The 21585-nt window shown below is 62.9% G+C and overlaps 1 protein-coding gene across 3 annotated transcripts in view; it reads left to right on the forward strand.

The window, feature by feature from the left end:
• Window positions 1-21585, forward strand: part of PRX (periaxin) — a 44638-nt gene that overhangs the window by 7621 nt on the left and 15432 nt on the right. The window contains exons 1-2 of one of the 3 annotated variants that reach the window (XM_074937928.1): window positions 6425-6520; window positions 20866-20921. In XM_074937928.1, the coding sequence (XP_074794029.1) occupies window positions 6463-6520; window positions 20866-20921 (114 nt within the window). In that variant the 5' untranslated portion in view covers window positions 6425-6462. Of the gene's footprint in view, window positions 1-6424; window positions 6521-9317; window positions 9555-20865; window positions 20922-21585 lie in introns of those variants that run through there. The other 2 variants (XM_074937930.1, XM_074937929.1) reach the window with 2 other exon arrangements.

The following is a 21585-nucleotide window of genomic DNA, read 5'->3' on the forward strand; positions in this document are numbered from 1 at the left end:
GTGTGAAAGTGATTTAATCAAGAAAGTTTCAGTTCCTAACAGCCAGAAATTTTCTGCTGTGAATGGATCCACTGACTGTCCTGTTGAAAGACCAGTGTGGAGAGCTTTGAGAAGGTCTCAGATGGAGTGAAAGCTGTTAAGAAACTTAAACAGTCCTATAACCAAGTGGCTGTGTTTGGCCAGCTTGTTGGGGAGAAGACCCAATCCAAGTTTGACCCCCTGGGGTTTTGGGGTGGCCAAAGGGCACGGGCCGCAGAAACCTTCCCACATGCGGCCTGCGAGTGCTATCGACCACCCCCGACCTAAGGGAGGGCGTGAAACTGGAAGGGCCTGGTGTAACTCCTACCAAGGAATGGCAGAGACGCTGGGGCATCCATGGGAACGTTGGTGGCTTCGAACTTCCCCAGTTCACCGGCTAAAGTGACCCCGCTCAGTTCGATCTCGAAGGGGGGAGAGATGTGACGAAGTGGGACTGTTCTTAATGGTTCCTCCGAATATTGTGGGGGTGCCTCAATTTCCCCTATGCAGTTCTTAAGTATCTAGGGGGTGGGGTAAGGGTGTATGATCACTGCAGAGCCCTAGAGGGCAGGTGTGTGCAGGGGTCTGGACACAGAGAATGGCCGACACCCTGTTTCCTGGCCACTGATGGCCTGGGCCCTTCCCCCCTGCAAGGTGAGAGCTAAAGGGTTGGAGAACAAAGGAACCAGGTGCTCCGAGGTCAGACCCAGGAAGGTGGAAGCTGTGTGAGCTGTGTGTCCTGAAGACAGGCTGCTCACAGAAAGGCGACTGCCCCAGAGTCCTGACTGGCTTCATGGGGAGCAGTTCCAGAGCATCGCCCGGGCACTCCGTGACAGGCAGGTCTCTTTCTTTCCAGTTCGGAGCCGGACAAGTATCCGCACAAGCCGCCCCCAGGCCCGATGCAGCATCTCCGCCCTTCACGCCACCTCCTGCAGCTCTCAGCGCAGAGCCCTTCCCCTGCCCGGCCACTGGGTCCCCGCTGGGCAACTGGCTCCGGGCTGTGCGGCTCGGGCCTGGGCTCCCCTCCTGCTCCTGGGGTGCCCACACGCTGCTGCCACCCCGGTCCCTCCGCCCCGACACGGGGAGCAGCCACTTGCACTTTAATTAACACCTTGCGAGACCTGCTGTTTGCAAGGTGCTGACGAGGGTGCATAGATCAAGGTGCTGCTCCCACGCGGCCCCGGGAGGACATGCTGGGGCCAGCTGGGAAAAGCATGACACCCCCCCCCGTGACGAAGCGGGACTGTTCTTAATGTTTCCTCTGAATATTGTGGGGGTGCCTCAGTTTCCCCTAGGCAGTTGTTAAGTATCTAGGGGGTGGGATAAGGGTGAATGATCCTTGCAGAGCCCTAGAGGGCAGGTGTGTGCAGGGGTCTGGACACAGACAATGGCCAACACCCTGTTTCCTGGCCACTGATGGCCTGGCCCTTCCCCCCTGCAAGGTGAGAGCTAAAGGGTTGGAGAACAAAGGAATCAGGTGACCTCCTGGCCCGGGAAAGGGACAAAGCCCAGAGGAGGAGGGGTGGGAGGGAGTTTCAGTTTGGGGCTGGCTGGGGATGAGGAGTGAAGTGCAGACGTGGTTGTCTGGCTCACTGCCCCCCAAAATGGACCCAGCTGAGGGGTCCTGTTCTCTGCACCTACAAGCTCTGTGTTAGACCATGTTCCTGTTGTCTAATAAACCTTCTGTGTTACTGGCTGGCTGAGAGTCATGTCTGACTGTGGAGTTGGGGGGCAGGACCCTCTGGCTTCCCCAGGACCCCACGTGAGCGGACTGGCTGTGGGAAGCGCAGGGAGGGGCAGAGGATGCTGAATGCTCCAAGGTCAGACCCAGGAAGGGGGAAGCTGGGGAAGTCTCTTGTCCTGCAGACAGGCTGCTCCCAGAGAGGAGACTCCCCCAGAGTCCTGCCTGGCTTCGTGGGGAGCAGTTCCAGAGCATCGCCCGGGGACTCCGGGACAACTGGTGGGAGCGGTGGGATGTACTGCACCCCGTGGATGGCGGTTCCTGCAGTAAGTGACTGGGGAGCAGTAAAACGAAGGGGGATTGACGAGGACCAAGTGTGCTGAAGGCTCAGAGAGGAGCGGTTTCGGGGGGCGGTTAACCCCTGGGAGTGTGTGACCAGCGAGAAGGACTGTGCAGTAATGGGGTCCCCCTGGGGACTGCGGTGAGTAGTCTCAGGGACGGAGGAGCCTGCGGCTTGGGCCTGGGAGAGAGAAGGACTTTTGCAGTAACAGGGTTCCCCTGGGGATTGCAGCGAGCGGTCCCGGGGCGGAGGAGTCTGCAGCTCGACCCTGGCAAAGAGGTGGTGACCTCGAGAAGGGCTGGCACACGAGGGATTCTCCCTGGAAACCGTGGGGAGTTGAGAGCACACAGGCCTGCGAGTCCACAACAACTTGGGAAGAGCGGAGTGATGGCCTGTCACCGTCTCCTTAAGAAGGACATTGTAACCCTGTGCAGAAAGAGAGGGTTGAGCATTGGAAAGTTAATCAAAACTGAAAGAAAAGGAGTATTTGTGGCACCTTAGAGACTAACCAATTTATTTGAGCATAAGCGTTCGTGAGCGAAGTGAGCTGTAGCTCACGAAAGCTTATGCTCAAATAAATTGGTTAGTCTCTAAGGTGCCACAAATACTCCTTTTCTTTTTGCGAATACAGACTAACACGGCTGCTACTCTGAAACCCATCAAAATGGAGTTAATTATGCAGCTGGAGGAGGATGACTGCTCTAAGGAACAGATTCCTGACCCCAAATGGGGCTATAGCAGGATCTGGGAGCAGCTGGAGTGGGAGCCAGGCATCCCCAAGACTCCTGTCCCCCACCAGACGAGGGTCTTCACGATCGGGTTCCCCATCTGGGGATCGGAGACGGACGGGATTGGAGCGGAGTCCGAGAGAGCAAGAGGACCGTGAGTGACAGCGAGAGCCCGAGAAAGAGCTGCAGAAGCAGCAGCAGCATGAACTGGCGGTGGGGGAGCGGAGAGGCCTAGGGGACCCCCCAGGGGTGAGTGGGGATAGACCCCGGGGGGCCAGTTCCGCAGGGAACCTCGAGACTAAATTGCTGCCCCTGGTTAAGGAGGGGGGGATGTGGATGCCACCTCACTGCCTTTGAGCAGGCTGGCGATTTGAACCAGGGGGACCCTGCGGAAAAGCCCCAGTGTCTAGCTCCCTTGCTGGGTCCCAAGGCCATAGACTCCGTCAGCCAGATGGGTGGGGAGGTGGACAGGCTCCCACTCCTGGTCCCAACCTATATGTCTGTGTGGAGTTTCCTGGGGCCGGGCCCCTCAGACCCTGAGTGGGAGCAGAAGGTGATGGTCAATGGGGAGCCATTCCTGGGGTGGCGAGATCCTGGGACAGAGAGAACTGTTGTCAGGCCCTGGGTGGTGCAGCCTCAGAGGCTGAGGGGCTGGGTGAGCTGGGTGAGGGTCCCAGGGACGAAGCCCCTCGCCCTGCCTATGGCCCAGATCCCTGTGCAGACCCAGGAGGGGTGGGGCTGGCTGGTCGTTGGGGTTCTCCGGGATATCGGCTGCGAGACCCTGTTGTGGGGTGACTGTGTCTCTTTGGGGCAGGATCCAGGCCCTGCACCTGTAACGGCCAAGGGTTTGAATTTGAATCCAGGGAACCAATCGGCGGAGAGGGAAATGGTCAGTGAAAATGCAGATGACCTGGGTGGCAGCGGGGAGGAGCGGCTAGGCTCAGGCTACCTGCCTGCCTGTAACCAGTCCCTTGGGGCTCCCCGCCCCCCTTGCACACCGGAGAGGGGGCTCAGGGGGCTCAGGCTGGCTCTGAGGCAGTGAGGAAAGCAGCGAGCTCGCTGCCTACCCCCACTGGGACAGCAAGGGCAGCGCTGAGCACAGGGGGAGCTGAGACCCCAGCTGAGTGGGGGAGACACAGTCAGGGCAGGGGATCTGTGGGGAGTGGCAAGGTGCTTGGTAAGGAAAGTCTGGATGAGCCTAGGCAGCCTTGTGAGCTGATGGCTGTGTCTAGTCAGCAGGGTGGGAAGGCGAGGAGAGTGGAAGATGAGTGTCCCTGGACCTTACCTGTTAGCTGGGTGGAGAAGTGTGACAGCGAAGGAAACGTGCCTGTGTCTGTCAGGGGTATTGACTTGCCTATGGAGGGAGCTACCCTGGTCTCCAAGCACTTGTCTGTGACCAGCCTTGTGTGCTGGGACCAGGGGAACGAGATCCCAAGCTGTGTGTCTGGTCAAGGAGAAAGTGTGTCCAGCTCTTCTTTGTCTGTGGAGCAGACAGAAGGGGCCTTTCAGCCTGTGATGGTTGAGGGTCGTGCAGTTGTCTCAGAGCTGGTTCTGGATTCAGCTAAAGCCCAGGAAGGGAAGGGTCCTAAGTTTGTGTCTGCTCGGGAGAATGGCCCTGTAACTAGGTTGCATCCAGTTAGTGTCTATGTAAAATCCCAGAGACCAGACAATTCTGGTGCTTGTATTTTGTCTGTTGCTAGTGTGTGGCTGGGAAAGGGTGTCGCAACTCTGTCTGATCAGGGTGAGATCCTAGCCAGGGCACAAGGAGAGCAGGAAGGTGATGTGATTGTGTTACCTACTGAGGGTGTGGAAACCTGTAGCAAGAAGGAAAAGATTCCTGAACTTGTGTGTGGCAAAAGGAAGGAGAATGCTTCTAGCCTTTTATCTAGGAAGTCTGTCAGTTTGCCTGAAAGGGGATTGTGTAGGAATCCGCCGGATGGGCCAGAGGTGATTCTGGATGTAAGGGAGACCCAGAAAGAGTCTGTTGTTGCTCAGGAAAATGTTCCTCTAGAGCAAGCCCTAGGTGAAGAGGGTAAGAACAGAATTTCTGGGAGGGGTGAATTGTGGCATAGAAAAGCCCTAGGGAAAGGAATCCTCATGGAGTCTTTGCAAGCAGTTTACTGCAACTGAAAGGTGTGAAAGTGATTTAATCAAGAAAGTTTCAGTTCCTAACAGCCAGAAATTTTCTGTTGTGAATGGATCCACTGACTGTCCTGTTGAAAGACCCAGTGTGGAGAGCTTTGAGAAGGTCTCAGATGGAGTGAAAGCTGTTAAGAAAGTTAAACAGTCCTATAACCAAGTGGCTGTGTTTGTCCAGCTTGTTGGGGAGAAGACCCAATCCCAGTTTGACCCCCTGGGGTTTTGGGGTGGCCAAAGGGCACGGCCCGCATAAACCTTCCCGCATGCGGCCTGCAAGTGCTATCGACCATCCCCGACCTAAGGTAGGGCGTGAAACTGGAAGGGCCTGGTGTAACTCCTACCAAGGAATGGGAGAGATGCTGGGGCATCCCTGGGAACGCTGGCGGCTTCGAACTTCCCCAGGTCACTGGCTAAAGTGACCCTGCTCAGTTTGATCTTGAAGGGGGGAGAGATGTGACGAAGTGGGTCTGTTCTTAATGTTTCCTCTGAATAGTGTGGGGGTGCCTCAGTTTCCCCTAGGCAGTTCTTAAGTCTCTAGGGGGTGGGATAAGGGTGTATGATCATTGCAGAGCCCTAGAGGGCAGGTGTGTGCAGGGGTCTGGACACAGAGAATGGCCGACACCCTGTTTCCTGGCCACTGATGGCCTGGGCCCTTCCCCCCTGCAAGGTGAGAGCTAAAGGGTTGGAGAACAAAGGGATCCAATGACCTCCTGGCCCGGGAAAGGGACAAAGCCCAGAGGAGGAGGGGCTGGGGAGAGTTTCAGTTTGGGGCTGGCTGGGGACATGGAGTGAAGGGCAGACGGGGTTGTCTGGCTCACTGCCCCCAAAATGGACCTGGCTGAGGGGTCCTGTTCTCTGCACCTACAAGCTCTGTGTTAGACCATGTTCCTGTCGTCCAATAAACCTTCTGTTTTATTGGCTGGCTGAGAGTCCCGTCTGACTGCGGAGTTGGGGGGCAGGACCCTCTGGCTTCCCCAGGACCCCGCCTGGGCGGACTCGCTGTGGGAAGCACACGGAGGGGCAGAGGATGCTGAATGCTCCGAGGTCAGACCCAGGAAGGTGGAGCTGGGTGAGCTGTGTGTCCTGCAGACAGGCTGCTCCCAGGAAGGCGACTGCCCCAGAGTCCTGCCTGGCTTCATGGGGAGCAGTTCCAGAGCATGGCCCGGGGACCCCGTGACAGGGCATATTGCTGAGACGGGGAGCCAGGACTCCTGGGTTCTGTCCCCAACAAAGCGAGTGTCACCTCCAGCACCCAGCCCTGGCCCAGCGCGGCCTCCGGCGGCCTGGCCCTCGCCCTGCCTGCCCTTCCCCTGCGCCGCCCGGGCACCGAAGCCAGGGGCTTTAACTTCTTGTCTCCCTCGTCAAATCCGCCCTGCGCAGGGAGGGGGAACAATGGGCCGCTGCCTGTGTGGAAATGCTGACGCCGGGTTTGCGCTAATCTGCTGGGTCCGCGGCCCATTGACTGCTGCGTGCAGGGGGCTTTAGCCTCCGGCGGCCGGGAGCGGGGTGGTGGGGAGAGCGGGCCGCGGCCAGGCTGGGGACGGCGCGGCGGGAAGATGTGCGACTGCTTCACCGAGGCTCTCGGCACCGCCTGGTCCCTGGCTGCTCAGTGTGGTAAGCCGAGGTCTGGGGGCGAGGGGATTTCTGTACCCAGGAGCTGGCCCGAAGGCCAGCGCCCGGGAGGTGGGCCCGAAGGCCCAGCCCTGAGCACCAGCCGCCGGCAGCGGCTCTGCCGCTGGGGCCGGAGGTTCGGCTCTGAGAACCGGGAGCAGCTTCCCCCGAGCCTGTTGCTGGGGGTGGGGGTCTCGCTCCGTGTCTGCCCAGGGTCGGGGCTGCTCCGGGCGATCGCTCAGCTACAGCCGGGTCCTGGTGCTGCCAGGGCCCCTGCCGCATCTGAATGCCCTGCAGCCAGCCAGGGGCTCCCCCTGTCCCGCTGCCAGCAAGGCCGAGCCCCAGAACAGGGAAGGGGAGCCCCGAACTCCGGGGTCCCAGCCCTACCCGGGGGTTTGGCAGCTTCCGGTTCTTCACCTGGGAGCTTCCCCGAGGCTGCTGGGGGTCAGGGCAGGTGCGGCTGGGGGTGGATTGCCGGGATTGCGTTTCCAGCGGGCCTGGAACAGACCCTCCTGGTTCATCCTCATCTTTGCGCATTTACTGCCCCGGTCTGCTGTTGCCAGCGGTCCCAGCCGAGGTGGCAGACCCCTCCTCCCTCTCCGCACGTCAGGCCCAGCGGTGCACGATGCTAACCAGTCATCCCCCTAGTGCTTTGCACGGCTGTGAGGGACATGGCACCATCTCCCCCCACATCACGGTAGGCAGGAGCGTGCTGGACAGGACAATTCCTGAGTCCCGACCCCTGCCTCAGTTTCCCCCACCTGGGAACGGGCTAACCCTGAGAAATGGAGCGCTCGCACGGGTTCTGCCGGCAGGCTGAGGGCTCGGCTCGCTGCTGACACCAGTGAACGCGGGAGCTGCCAGGCGCAGTGAGCTCAGTGCGGGGCCCTGTGCGGCGAGCAGCCGAAATTCCCTTCCCCGTCCCTCGCGCGGACACTTGCCCTGCTGTGCAAGGTGGCCGGCCCGGCTGGGTCGCACGTCGCACCATGACACTGGGGCAGGGTGGGGGCAACCGGCCTCTGTGCAAACCGCGGCAGCGTGAACTCCCTCCGCACTCGGCCGCAGGCTGCCGCGCCCCAGAGAAGGTCCCTAAAAACACCAACCCGGGGCTAGTCTCTGGAGCCCATGTGCCGTGGGTCGCTGTCTCCCTGGCCGTGGGCTCTTGCTGGGCCCTGCTGCCCGCCAGAGGGGCTGCCCCCCCAGCCCTGCCCCCTGCCCTGTCGCACGTGGCAGCAGCGTGACTGGGGCTGGGAATGGGACCTGGGGCAGCGCTGGGCACGTCCTGGCTCCTAAGGGCAAATGTGTGGGTGGGGGGGATCCGGGGCTAACCCTGGCAAAAGAGATGCCATAGCTGGGATGCCAGGGAGGAGGTCTGGACGCTGGGAAGCCCAGAGCAGAGGGGGTTCCGCTGGCTTTGGGGTAACTGGGGATTTGGGGGGGCCCTTCTGCACATGGCCCGGTTAGGGTTGCCAACTTTCTAATCAGAAAACCAAACACCCCGCCCCCTTCCCTGAGGCCCCGCCCCCTTCCCTGAGGCCCCGCCCCCACTTGCTCCACCCCCCCTCTCTTGCTCTCCCCCACACTCACTCACTCTCACTGGGCTGAGGCAGGGGCTGGGGGTGTGGGCTCTGGGGTAGGGCCAGGGATGAGGGGCTTGGGGTGCAGGGTGGGCTCAGAGCTGGGGCAAGGGGTTGGTTGTGAGGGGGGTTGCAGGGGGCGGGAGGGGACTCCAGGCTGGCACAGGGGGTTGGGGTGTGGAAGGGGGTTCAGGGGGCGGGGTCCCCCATTGGTCGCGGTTCCAGGCCCCGTGCGGAGCCAGGGCAGGCCCCAGCTATGCCGCCGATTGGACTTTTAATGGCCCGGCTGGCGGTGCTGACCGGAGCCGCCAGGGCCCCTTTTCACCTGGGCATTTGCAAGGCGGGGCCAGTGTCTAGCCACCCTGCCCCACCCACTGCCCCTCTGCCTGCTGCAGTCCTGGGCTGCCCTGCAATGACCTGCACCCTTGGCCTGGCCCAGGCTGCAGCTGGTGGCAGAGACAACTGGGGGGCTGCTCCCGCGTGGCTGAAAGCCCCGTGCCTGGGACATCCCCTGCCCGGCGGTGCAGTTCCCGCCAGGGCCAGGCAAAGTGGAGTGTGGGAAGCTGCTGGGGAAGTCCCGTGTCTCTGCACCGGGCCCTGCCGCCCCCCGGGGTCTGGTCCCAGCTGCTCTGCTCTCGGGAAGCTGGTTTTCACCCTGACTCGTCTAAGCGTTCAGAAATCTGACCGCTCACTCAGGTGGCCTTGAGCTTCCAAGTTCCCTTCAATCTGCCCAGGATCTGGCTTCTCTTTCCCCCCGGAAAACTCGGGCAAACGTCTGCGTCAAGTCCCCTTCAAAACTGTCAAACCCTGAAACACGGGGCTTGGGGCGGGGGAGGTTGTTCCTTTCTTCGCAAATGATCAGATTGTTTTCTTTGGTCCCAACCCCCCTACTCCCCCAAGAAAAGGGGGGGAGCTGGTTTGGGGTGTCTTGGATTTTGCTTTTGACCCGTTTGAGTGTAATGTGACTGGCTCGGGAACGGCTCCGTGCCCCAGCGCTTCCCCACACAGCGTTCCCCGCTCTGCCTCCCCCGCATACCAGCCGGATCTCGCTCCCGGTGCCCTGGCCGCAGCGCGGGGTGCGGGCATGGGGGACGGTGCCTCCCTGCAAACTGGAGGAGAAAGGCACCTGCCTCTGGTCCCCAGCTGCCCCTGCCCCTTTAAGGGCTGCGCCCGGACTGTAAGTAATATGTGGATCCCATAAGGGGCCGCGTGCACACAGACACAATCCCACGGACTCTGATGTGGGCCTGGCTGCAGCCAATGGCTGGGGAGTGCCTTCCCCTTTCTGCTCTGGGCTAGAAGCTGGCTGTGTCTCCAGCCGCCTTTTCCCAGCCAGCTGCAGGGCTCGCTGGCCTGGGCCACTTCCCTCCCGCTCGGCAGCTTTCGGCTCAGCGGGCTGCGGGTCCAATCTCTCCGCCGGCAGGGCGTGGAGAGCTGGGGCGAGGGGGGCCAGCTCCCAGGTAAGGCGCTGCATGGGGGTGGCCTGGCACTGCCCGTCTGTCAACTCCTGCGGGTGGAAGAGCAGCAGCAAAATGTGCCAAGATCCCACGGGGGCTTTTCATGCGTCTTGTCTTTTTAAAAACCAGTTTCCTGCTACTGAATCCCAGACCAGGGCGAGCTCCCCACGCAGCGCCCCGGCCTTTGGGGGAGCTGTCGCGCGGCCCCACTCGCTCCGTGCACTCGCTGTCGAGGGCGGAAGGGGACCCCCGTGGATTGCTGGTGGAGTGGGCGCACGTCCTCTGGAAGCTGGGCTGAGACTTGTCCTGCTCATTTCATGCAAGGATGGGGGGCCTGTCAAATAGCTGCGAGCACTGAGCTCTGCCCGCTGGCTGCGGGGTCGGCTGCCGGCAAAGTCCCTGCCCCGAGGGCAGCAGCCGTGGGTGCAGAGAAGCTGCAGATGCGCCAGGTCTGCCCCTGGCTGGCTTCGCTGCTGATGCTGATCCCGTTTGGGGAACGGGGACGAGCTCTGCGCCCCTCTAAGTTCTAGAGTTGGGGGGCTGGGCTGGGCGGCTGCTGGCTTTGGGGGGCTCTTTGTACTTGTCACAGGTGCGAGCGCTGCCGAGCGAAGGGATGAGACCAAACCTCTGTGGGGAGGTTAAGCTGCATCACTTCAGGCCCACCCAGCGCTCCGGTGGGGGGCTTGGGCATGGGGGGCTGCCACCAGCGGGTTTCAACGTTCAGTCGCTGGCCAGCGGGGTTTGACCCCAGGACGGCCGGGCCGCCCAGTTCAGTGTGGGTCACGGCAGGGCCGCTGGTAGGCATGAGCGGGGTGAGCAGCCACCGCCCTGCAGCCTGGGCTATGTCACCAGTGCAAAGCAGGTGTGCAAGGGGTGACTGGTGCAAACGCCTGCACGAGGGACTTGGGGTGGGTGTTGTGTGTGGCTGGACCGGGGGCCCGGCCCCGTGAGCTGAGCCTGCGGCTGGATTCTCTGCCCAGCCGCTCGCAAGGCTGCAGGGCCCGGTGCTGCTCCGCGTGGGGAGGGTCCAGGTGCCCCCGCTGGTTCCAGGGCGTGCAGGGTCAGGCTGGGCGGGATCCGGTACCGTGCGGTGCCAGTCTAGAGGGCAGGTGGGTCTGTGCTCTGACGCGCTGCCCAAGCACCGGGGTTGGAGCTCAGGCACCCTGGGGTGCATAACCCCCCGGCTGAGCCAGCTCTGGGCTCTGACCCTTGCAGACAGCAAGTCCCTGCTGTGCGCTGCCCCCCCCATGACCCCTCCCGGCTCAGTTACGCTGGGCAGAGACTCCTGGCGGCTCCCCCATGCAGGAAACCGGCCCTGCCCGCTTGGCCTGGCTGGTGAGGGCTGTCCGTGCCGTCCTAAGCTAGGGATGGGAGACGGGCCAGGTCTGCCCGCTGCCGTGCCCCAGCAGGGCCAAAGGCCCCCGGGCCGGGGGACGGGACGGGACGGGGTCTGCGCTGGGCTGTGGAGCGATTGGGCACGGGGCAGGCCCGAGGCGGGCGGGAGACGGTGAGGTACCCGCTGTGGGAGGTGCCGGAGCGAGCAGGGGGCTGTGCCCGGGGGCTTCTGTTGATCTGCCTTCTGGGAGGGTGAAAACCCGCCGTTCTGCCCCCTCCTGGGTGTAACCCGCCCGGCTTCCCTCCCGCCCTCTCCGAGGCGCTAGGGCCACGCTCCCTGCTCCGGGGTCGGTCTGTCCTGTAGCGACCCTCCGGGGCTGGGGTGGGGCAGGGCCTGCTGCAGAGCCCAGAGCCCCAGGCCCCAGACTAGGGGAATCCAGTGGCCTTTGCACCCCCCTTTATTCTGCTGCAGGACTTACAGCCCCCGGGCTCGAGGCCGATTTTCCGTCTGTCCCCAGTCCCCGGAAACGCCCCTGTCTGAGAGTTCGCTGTGCTGGCAGCTGCCGTTTCTCCCCCCACGGGCAGGGCTGTGCGTTGCCCCCTAGGAAAGCCTGGGCTGGGTTCACTCCCCCGGGCAGGGCCTGCGCCGTCCCTCCAGCACCGGGCCGGTGTCTGCCACCGGCTCTGCTTGAAGGGAAAGACGCCGTCTCTGGCGGAGTCCAGAGTCCAGAACAAGCCGGGGAGCCGGCCCGGGGACCGCTCGGACTTGCAAACCCTCCGTGGCTTCGGAGCCGGAACCCGCCAAGCGCCACCCTGGGGTCAGAGCCCCCCGCACGGCTCCTCGGGCACTTTCCTGTTCTGGCCGGTCCCAGCCCAGTCTGGCAGCAGCAGCTCGAAGCAGGGGCCCCGGGAGATCGCTCCTGGCCAGGCAGGAAGGCCTAAGGCTTAGCCCTGGCCCTGGGGCTCTGCTGCAGTCCTCCCGCGTTAACGAACACTGGGAAGGCCGCGCTCGGGGCTGTACAGACAGGGCGCTGGGAGCTGCATGCATGCTGGGGCCAGGCTGCCGCGGGATAGTGGCTCATGGTTTACTTAGTACCAGAGTCCGCCGGGCTCCCCTCCTTGCCAGGAAGATGGGCTGAGGTGCCACTGGCTTGTGGTGGCCCCTGCCCGAGGGCCCTGCGGGCTAGAGACCAGGGCCCTAGCCGGGTACATTGCACCTGCCAAGTGTTCCTCGGGGGGCCTCGGACCAAGCCGTGCCCTCGCCCGGCAGGGCACGCGCCCCTGCCCTCCGGCGCAAGAAGCCATGGCGGTGCAAGTGCCCGGCAAGTGCTGGATTAAAGGGTCTGGGGGCCCTGGGCCCTGTGGAAATTGGGGGAGGGGGTGGCACCTTTGCTCAAATTTGGCCCAGCCACCCCCACCCCTGGTCACAAAGGGGGGGTGAGGGGCTGGGCTCAGTCCACCCACTCCAGTGCGGTGGTCGGGGTCCCCCCCGAGACAGGGGCTCTGTGCGAGCGCACCCAGTGCGTGCTGGTTACCGCAGGCCTGGGTGCGACCGTCTCTGAGCCAGGGGCTTTTGCCAGCGCGGCTGTGCTGGCCGGGGATCACCCTGTCCGCTGGAGCTGGGCTGGCCCGAGGCGGGCACGCAGAGCTGGGCTTTAGAGCCCCACCAGCGACCTCTCCTGGGACAGGTGGGTTTACGCTGGCCGGAGGGGGCGAGGCTTTGGCTGGCATAGGAAGCCATGCACGAAGCGCGCCGGCCAGCCAGTCCCCCCTGCAAACTGGCCAGGAGGGTCTGCTTGGCCAGGGGCTGTCTTGCTTGCTGGGACTGGACCCGAGGGAACTGTGGACCTGATGCTCCACGGGACCTGGCCGGCTGCTCTGGGAACCCAGCCGCTGCTGCCACATCAGTGCTTCTGCCCCGGGAGCCGGGGGAGCTCCGCAGGGCCACGACCTGACCCCCACGCCCTGCGGCCAGCGCCAGCCGGGCAGGATGCGTGCCGTGACTCGCAGCACAGGAAGCCACTTCTCAAACTCCTGCTGGTCAGATTCCCCGGCCCCGCTTCCTCCAGGAAGCGACTTGACAAGTTTGTTTTGCCTGCAGCCTCTTCGGCCCCGAAGGAAACTCCCTGGGGCTGGGAGGTGGGAACTGGCGCTGAGCGGGGCGCCCGTCCTGGCAGAGCTGAGGCGCTGATCCGTGGAGGGCGAGAGCAGGGTACTTCAGGGCTGCACAATCTGACTGGCTGCAGCGGAGACCCCTGCCAAGGGCTGCCCGAGAACCGGCCCCGAGCGAGCCCAGGGCCAGAGCGTTGGAAAACCAGGGCAGGAGAACGGCCCTAGCCAGCTCTGAGCCCAACACAGAGACCGCGGCTCGAATTCAATTGCTGGCTGCTTAGATCTTCCACTTAATCGGCTCACTCTTTGATTCCCCCCCCCCCCCCCGCGCCTCATTTAATTAGATCATTATCTCTGGCGCTAAACCGCTTCCCCGGGCTGGGTCTCCTGCCGGCTGGGTCGGGGCTGGCCGCAGGCTGCCTGGCACAGAGCCCACTGGGGGCAAACGGGAACCTGCTGGAAAGTCTAATGGGGCCCTTCCAGCGGCAGGACGCCCCTGGGCCCTGGCGTGTGACGGGAAAGGGCGGGATCGCCCTGGGCAATGGAGCTCCAAGGCCGGGCTGTGCAGACCGGTCGGTGCCCCAGAGCTAGCTGCCGTTGGCAGGGTAGGGGAAGGGGCAGTCTGAGCACAGGGCGGGCCGTGGGAGGGGAAAAGGTGCAGAAATGAACTTTGTGGGCCCAAGAAGGCACTGTCAGCACCACAGCCTGCCTGGAGAGTCTCCCTTCCGCCTGCCCCAGCCCACGGGCTCCGGGCACGGTGTGGGGCTCTGTCCGCTCCTGCAAGCTTTGAATCCAGCACAGCGAGGTGGGTCAGAAATTTGGTGTTGCAGGAAGGCTTAGAGACCCCAACTGAGATGGCGGCCCCGTGGGCTGGGTGCTACCCTGGCACACGGTGAGAGTCCCTGCCCCAAAGAACTGACCATCCAAAGGAAGGGTCATTGTGCCCATCTTACAAATGGGGAAACTGAGGCACAGATAGGCCTGACTTGCCAGGGTCACATGGGGATCTTCCCAAATCCCAGTTCCTTCATCACTGGGCCAGAAGGAGCTGGCTCGTGTTTCTAAGGGAGTCTGGAATCTAGCCAGGTTCACAGGGGCTGAAAGCGGGAAGTAGGGAGGCTGAGCTATGGGGTTATGTTTGCCTCTGTCCCGCAGCCTGGGGCAGCTGGGGTGGACATGGGAGCAGAGTTTGGCTTGAGGCGTTTGCACTTCACGGCCGGGCTGGGCCCAGCCTGGCACTAGAGAGTCTTTAGAAATTAAAAAACCTGCACGCCCCAGTGTTTGCTTGTAGGCAGAGGGCACTAGCATAGGTCGTTCTGTGGGGGCTGGGAGCCAGGACTCCTGGGTTCTCTCCCCAGCTCTGGGAGGGGAGTGGGGCCTGGTGGTCAGAGCAGGGGGGCTGGGAGCCAGGACTCCTGGGTTCTCTCCCCAGCTCTGGGAGGGGGATGGGCTCTAGGGATTAGAGCAGGAGGCTGGGAGTTGGGTTCTCGATTCCCAGCTCCTGGCACAGATGTGCTGGGAGCCGGGCGTGTGACTACCCCCCTCTGTCTCTCGCTTTCCCCACTATATAAAACTCCTTCTGAGTCGCCTGGCGCGGTCGGGGGCACCCTCAGCCATTGGGGGGAGATGCTGTCTGGCCTGGGCTATGGGGACGCTCCATGGCTAATAGCCATGGCCTAGCACTGCCATGCTGGGGAAGGGTCCTGCTGGCTAAACCCCTTTGCCTCTGGCTCTGGCCTCTGGCTCTGGCCCCACTGGCTAAACCCCTTTGCTGGCTGGCTGCTCGCCCGCCCATCCAGCCGCCTGGGGCCGCTGAGGCCGCCGGGCCAGAATTAGAAACGGGAAGCCGGAGCAGGGTGGAGCGCAGCCGAGGCGCTGGAGCCAGGGAACTGGGGCCTCCCGGTGCCGCTTGGCCTTGGGCCGGGCCTGAGCCAGCACTCAGGACCGGGGCCAGCCCAGGCAGCTTGGCCTTGGGCTGACGTCTCTGCCCGGGGCAGGATACCGCCAGAGAGCAGCCTGTGGCTGGCCGGTGAATGTTGGGGGGAAGGAGGAGGCCTCGGCCTGCCCCAGCTTGGAGCCATCCCCCCGTGGGGCCGCGGGTGGTTCTTCTGCAGATGTCCCCCGGCCTGGCCTCGTAAATGCAGCCGCACCATCCAGGGGCCCCTGCCTGCACCCGCGGGCCCCTGCCTGCACCCGCCGCCCCCTGGCCACAGGGTCGATGCTGCGCCCATCGCTGCTACATCTGGGCCTCGGCCTGCCTACTGCGTGTTTGTACAGCGCCAAGCGCAGTGTGGCAAGGCAGCCTAATGGGGAGAGCACTGGGCTGGTGGGACACCTGGGTTTTCTTCTCAGCTCTACCAGTGACCGGGCCTCTCTCTGTGCCTGTTTCCACATCTGCCTGGACTGCCAGCTCCGTGGGGCAGGGACTGTCCCTTTGTTCTGATCGTACAGCGCCTAGCACCACGGGGGCTCTGGGCCAGGACTGTGCATGCTCCAGCGCTGCACTGGTTGGTGGCCGTTTGGGTTTGGTTTTCTTTGGTTTTTGTTGCTGGCACAAAGAGCTAAAACTCGACACGTTTTTGTCCCTTTGCAGCACAGAAAGCCTGCGTCTCCCACAATAGCCACCGATCCCCTCCTTTTCCACCCCCCTTTAATAATTTTTTTCTGCTGAGCCTATAAAATACTTGGCATTCCCCACTCCGCTCTTGCGGGGAGGAGAGGCAGAAGGAGCCGGGAAAGGCGAACAAGCTGCCGGTTGTCCTGCTAGCGAGTGGGACGAATTCGCGACTCTCCTTTCATAACTTTCCCCCTAGAGGGCCCAGGGTGCTTTAGACGCTGGGTGAGGGGAGAGCAGCGCAGGGGGACGGGTCTCTGGGTGGCCTGGGGTGGGGGCTGTGTCAGAGGTGGGACTGACCCCCCTGCAGAGAGGCCTGCCTGAAGCCAGGGGCCTCTGCAGACAGAATGAATCTCACCCTCTGCCCAGCATCTCTGCCCCCTGCTCCCCCGGGAGGAGGACTTGGGTTCGCCTCTCCGCCCGCCCGGGGCGAAGGGCTGGCTGCTGCTCCCATCCGCCCGGTTCCGTTCTGGGCGGCGTGGGGTTAACGGGAGCCCTGGTTTGCAGCCTCTGTGCAGAGCTAGGGAGACAGAGTGCCCCCCGGGGTCACGCCTGAGGCTGGTCTCTGACCCCCAGGGCCGAGCTGCCCCATGCTCCCGAGGAAGGGTGGCCTTGGGGTGGAGGCAGCGGACAAGGCTACAAGGGGCTGCCCAGGCTCCTTGGGCAACTTCATCTCTCTGGGCCTCAGTTTCCCCACCTGGATGGGAGAGCTGGGCTCCGGGGCTGGCTGTATGACAGGGCCACATAGGCTGAAGGACAGGGAGTCAGGCCACCTGGGTTCTGGTCCTGGCTCTGTCGCCTCCTTATGGGCAAGTTGCTTCCCCACGGTCTGCTGTGTCCCTGCACCCGTGTGCTCCTGGCATGTCTCCCGCGCAGGGTCTGGGCAGCGCCCGGGACCAGGGGTCTCTGAGTGCTACCCTCAGGCACCCGGTAACAAGCTGCGCCAGCTCGACACACCGCGATGGAGCTGAGCCCAGGCAAAAGGCCGCATGGATGCTCCTGTCTGGCTTTAAACCCGGCTTGTTTCAGCGTCGCGTGGGAGCTGGGCATCGTGCTTGGGCTCCTGGCGCTCGGTCTCTGCCAGGAAGACCCGACTCCTGCAGCCCCCGGCGTACGGCAGGGGACGTTCCTTGCTCACATGGCGACAGCCTTGAAAGCGTGTACGTGCATCTCCCCACAGGGCCAGTGCCAGGTGCCCCAGGGGGAACAAACAGAACAGGGAATCACCGAGTGATCCATCCCCTGTCGCCCGTTCCCAGCTCCTGGCAAATAGAGGCCAGGGAGACCATTGATGGACCTGTCTTCTATGAACTTTAGTTCTTTTTTGAACGCTGATATGGTCTTGGCCTTCACAACATCCTCAGGCAAGGAGTTCCACAGGTTGACTGTGCATTGTGTGAAGAAATACTTTCTTTGGCTCGTTTTAAACCTGCTGCCTGTTAATTTCATTGGGTGACCCCTGGTTCTTGTGTTATGAGAAGGAGTAAATAACACTTCCGTATTCACTCTCTCCACACTAGTCACGATTTTACAGACCTCGACCCTATCCCCCCTTAGTCGTCTCTTTCCAAGCTGAAAAGTCCCAGTCTTATTAATCTCACCTCGTACAGAAACTCTTCCATGCCCCTCATCATTGTTGTTGCCCTTTTCTGAACCTTTTCCAATTCCAGCCGACCTTTTTTGAGATGGGGCGACCACATCCGCACGCAGGATTCAAGCTGTGGGCGTCCCATGGATGGATACAGAGGCAACGTGATATTTTCTGCCTTATTATCTGCCCCTCTCTTAATGGTTCCCAGCGGTCTGTTCGCTTCTTTGGCTGCCGCTGCCCGTGGAATGGATGTTTCCAGAGAACTGACCGCAGTGGCTCCAAGGTCTCTCTGGAGTGGTAACAGCTAATTCGGACCCCGCCATTGCCCATGTGTAGCTGGGATCACGTTTCCCCATGTGCATCACTTTGCATTTATCAACGCCGCGTTTCATCGGCCCCTTTGTGGCCCAGTCCCCCAGTTTTGTGAGGTCTCCTTGTAAGTCTCCAGAAGGTCCCTGCATGGGTGAGTCCCTGGACTCCCTGTGTGTGTGTGGGGGGGGGGGGGGGCAGGGCGGGGCAGGGTGTGTGGGGCGGGGCGGGGCAGGGCAGGGCAGGGCCCGGCTGTCCCCTGGGAATGGGGAATTACCCTGTGCTCAGAGCCATATGCCCGCTTTCACTCAAATTCTTCCAGACAGATTAGCCAGCAGGCTCCCCCGTGGGGACCGATCCGCAGGGCTGGGGGGCGCATTCCAGGCAGCTCGCACCCTGCATTGTGGGGGGCAGCTGCCGGGCTTATACATGAACCCCAGGCTGGTGCCTACCTGCTTTGCCATCAGCACCAGGTGTGTTACCTGCCAGGCTGAGCAGGGGCAGGAGGAGCGTCGCCCTGGCTTGCTGGGCAGGAGAGTGATCGCTGGCCTGCAGGCTAGACGCTGGGTTCGTTACGAGGCATTTTACAGTAACACCTACAGGCACTGACCGAGGCCGGGGGGGCATCAGGGATGCTGCACCGACACCCCCCCCACTGAGAGCGGGGGGGCCCCCTGGGGCTGGTTGCTGCCCCAAATCGCTCCTGGTCTGACCGGATAGAGGGTGGACCAGCCCCAGCTTATAGCTTGGGACTCCAGCCCTGGGAGCTCTGGGGACAGGTGGTGATAGAGTGGGGAGCAGACCCAGGGGCCTGGCACCCCGACCCGCTGGGCCTCGCCTCCCTCCCCGAGCTGGGAACAGACCCTGGAGTCCTGGCTCCCCAACGCGCTGGACCCCGCTCCCCTCCCCGACGCGCTGGACCCCACCCCGCTCCCCAAGCCAGGAACAGCCCCCGTCCGAGAAGAAGAGCCAGGGGGGCGGGGGGGAGCTGTGGAGCCTGCGGGTGAGGCAAGCCGGGGCTGTGCAGAGACATTGTTCGGGGTCCCGGGAACCTTTGCCCGGAATGCCAGCTATGCCAGCGCAGCCCTGGGCAGGACGCAGGGGCCCATTGTTTCCCGGGGGCTGGGAATGTGAGATGTCAGCCAGTGACCTTTCTAGGGACGGGCCCCGCTGGCACGGGCGTGGGAATGAAATGCCACCGGGCCCCATGCAGAGATGGGTGCCCGACGCCAGTCTGCCTCCAGGCAGGGACGATGGGGGGGCCCCCATGAAGGGTGCAGTGGGGGGCAGGGAGGTGCAGAAGGGAGAAACCTCTTTGGGTCTGGGGCAGGGGGGGGATCTGCCAAGGGGCGTCAGGTGCAGGGAGCCACAGGGAGAAAGACATGGCCCAAGTCCCTGAGCAAGTCACTCTAGAGGTGGGAACAGCAACCAAAGTGGAAGCCAGGACTCCTTTGGTTCTCTCCCCAGCTCTGGGAGGGATGTGGGGTCTAGTGGTTAGAGTGGGGGGGGGTGGCTGGAAGCCAGGACTCCTGGGTTCTCTCCCTGGCTCTGGGAGGGATGTGGGCGTGACTGGTTAGGGGAGCAGCCTATGTAGGGGAAGGACATTGCCATTCAAAGCATTCTCCCCCCCATCCCCTGCTGGCCTTGCCCCCAAGGCTGTCAGGGGAGTAAGATGAGCAGCATCTGTGCTGCCCCCTGACCCCGGGACTGACGTTGCCCAGTCTTGCCCATCCATCCCCTCCCCGCAGGAGCTGGTGTGTCTGTGCGAGGGGCAGGTTCTCCCCAGGGGCACGAGGATGGTGAAGCTCGAGCACGTGTCTGCAGATCACCAAACCTTCCCTGGCTCCTGTTTTTATTGCAGGCGGGAACTCCTCAGACCACGCAGCTCAGCTTCTGAGCAGCCCTTGCCGTGCGTGCGCCCACCCTGCCTCCACTTTGGGTGGTGGCTTCTATTCTTCCCAGCTATCTTGCTCCACAAAAGGGTTAATTGCTCCTTCCATTTAGCCCAAAAGAAGGTCTGCAATCCACAGGCCAAAAGACCCATTTGCTGGCAGCTGTGAACGCCGTCCCGCATACCCGCCAGAGAAGGAAGTTGGTGGCTGAATTAAATGGGACTGAGTTGGACTGGTTTGGTCTGAGGTGGCACCTTGTGCGGCTCTGAGTATGGATTGTAAAGGGAGCGACAAGCTTCATACCCCTTATGGAGATGAGCGATCCCGCGCCAAACACCCCGTGGGGCAGCTGGCTCTTGCCCTACACCCGTGGTCCTGCCTAGGAAATGAGGCGCTTGCCAGCCCTGCCTCCCCAAGACCCTGAGACATCCTGGGGATGGGTGCATGGTCCAAGCCCCTTGGGCAGACCTGCCTGCATGGGGGGCCATGGGACCAGTGCATGGTGCAGCCCCACAAAACACAGCAGTGGGGGCGCCGGGCTGGCAGGGGGCTGGGCTGAGCAGCTGGCTGGAGGAGTGATGGGGCTGGGCTCCCCGTCTGTATTATCTGGGTGGGGTTTGGGCTGGTTTCCCTTAGGTGGAAAAACCATTTCCGCTCCCGCTGGCTGGAATAAACAGGGCCCCCCTGGGATGCTATTTCAGGACATGGTGGTTCCTGAGAGGGCGGGGGGGGGGAGTGCGTGTTTAGATCAGGTTCCTTTGAACTCGAGGTCCGCAAGCTGCCCCTACTCTCCCCTCACCGCAGGGCCAAGTCACGGCGGGGGAGGGAGAAAGTGGCCTAGGGGTGAGGTTATGTTCCTGGGGGTGCCTGGGGCTGGCCAGGAGCTCCCCCCCGCCCCCGCTGTGTTCAATCGCACTATGTTGCGTGGTGGTTTGGGGCACGGATGTGTTCAGCGTGGCTAGGGTGTGACCCCCAAACACCCTTCACTGTTCCGAGCCACTGCATGGTGAGGCTACGGATCGGGCCAGGACGGGGGGCGATGGGCAAACTGGGCCCCAGCTCACCCCACCGGGGAATCGGAGCCAGCTGGGATGCGAGACCCTCTGCTGGAATCTGGGGTGCTGGACGGAAACCCCTCAGGGTCAGCAGCTCCCCCTGAGAATGGGGGAAGGTGCCCCCACCCCAGTGGAGAGCCATGGGAGCTGCTCTCCCGAAGATCTTGGCGGCCTGTGGGCTGGGGTCACCGATGGGACCCCTCTGCCCCCCTGCATTGCCCTGGCCAGATCCCAGCAGACCCCTGGCCTTCAGCCCCGAATCTGGTGGTGGAGCCACAGTGTATTTCCGGGCAGCCGCCTGGGGGTGCTGCGTGACTGTCTCCCCCCCCACCACCACCCCCTTCGGGCCCTCTCCCCTTCAGGGCTCCGTTCAGTGGTGCGGTTTTCTCTGTCCCTTTCCTGGCAGGCGCGGAGAGAGACCGGCCGGAAAGCCATGCTGCCAGCACAGGAAGCCAGTCTCCCGTAAGTAGCTGCACAGGGGCTGCACCCGGCTCCCTGCTCCGGTTCACAGGGGTTTGGGATCTGATCTGCAGGCCCGGGGCGAGGAGGGAGCATGGGCCCAGCTGCTAAGGGCAGCCCTGGATTTCCAGGCCACTGGGCGCAACCCCTTGGCTCTGGGGGCTGCAGGCCGGTTACCGTGTGCACCTGGGCACGTGGCCCCGCCCGAACGCGCTGCAAGGGGGACGAAGGGGCAAACGATAGGCAAGAGCTGTGGAGAGGGATCTAAACCCTCCTGTTTTGACCAGCTGGGGCTCAGGGCTCTGGCAGACGGGAGGTCAGGCTAGATGGGTCCCCGGTCTGATCCCATTCCCGATCCCCGCACCAAGAAGCGTGTGGTCCCCAAGAGTCACCCTGGCTGGATCCCAGGCCAGCTCATGGGGTTGATTACACCCCACCCCACTCCCTCCCCCGTTTTGTGGCCATTTGGGGTCCTGGAGGGGGAAGGGCCTGCAGAGCAGGGATAGAGGTGGAGAAGAGGGTGCCGGGCCCTGAGCCTCGTCTGCTTCCTGCTGGGACCCCGCTGCTGTTGGGGCTGCCCAGCCACCCCCGAGCATTTGGGCCTCGGCTCGCAGAGTGTGCGCAGCAGTCTAACGGCTGGCCTGTAGCGAGGGTAACAGCCTCCCAC

Source organism: Natator depressus, chromosome 23, assembly GCF_965152275.1.
Source record: "Natator depressus isolate rNatDep1 chromosome 23, rNatDep2.hap1, whole genome shotgun sequence".
Taxonomy (NCBI): Eukaryota; Metazoa; Chordata; order Testudines; family Cheloniidae; genus Natator; species Natator depressus.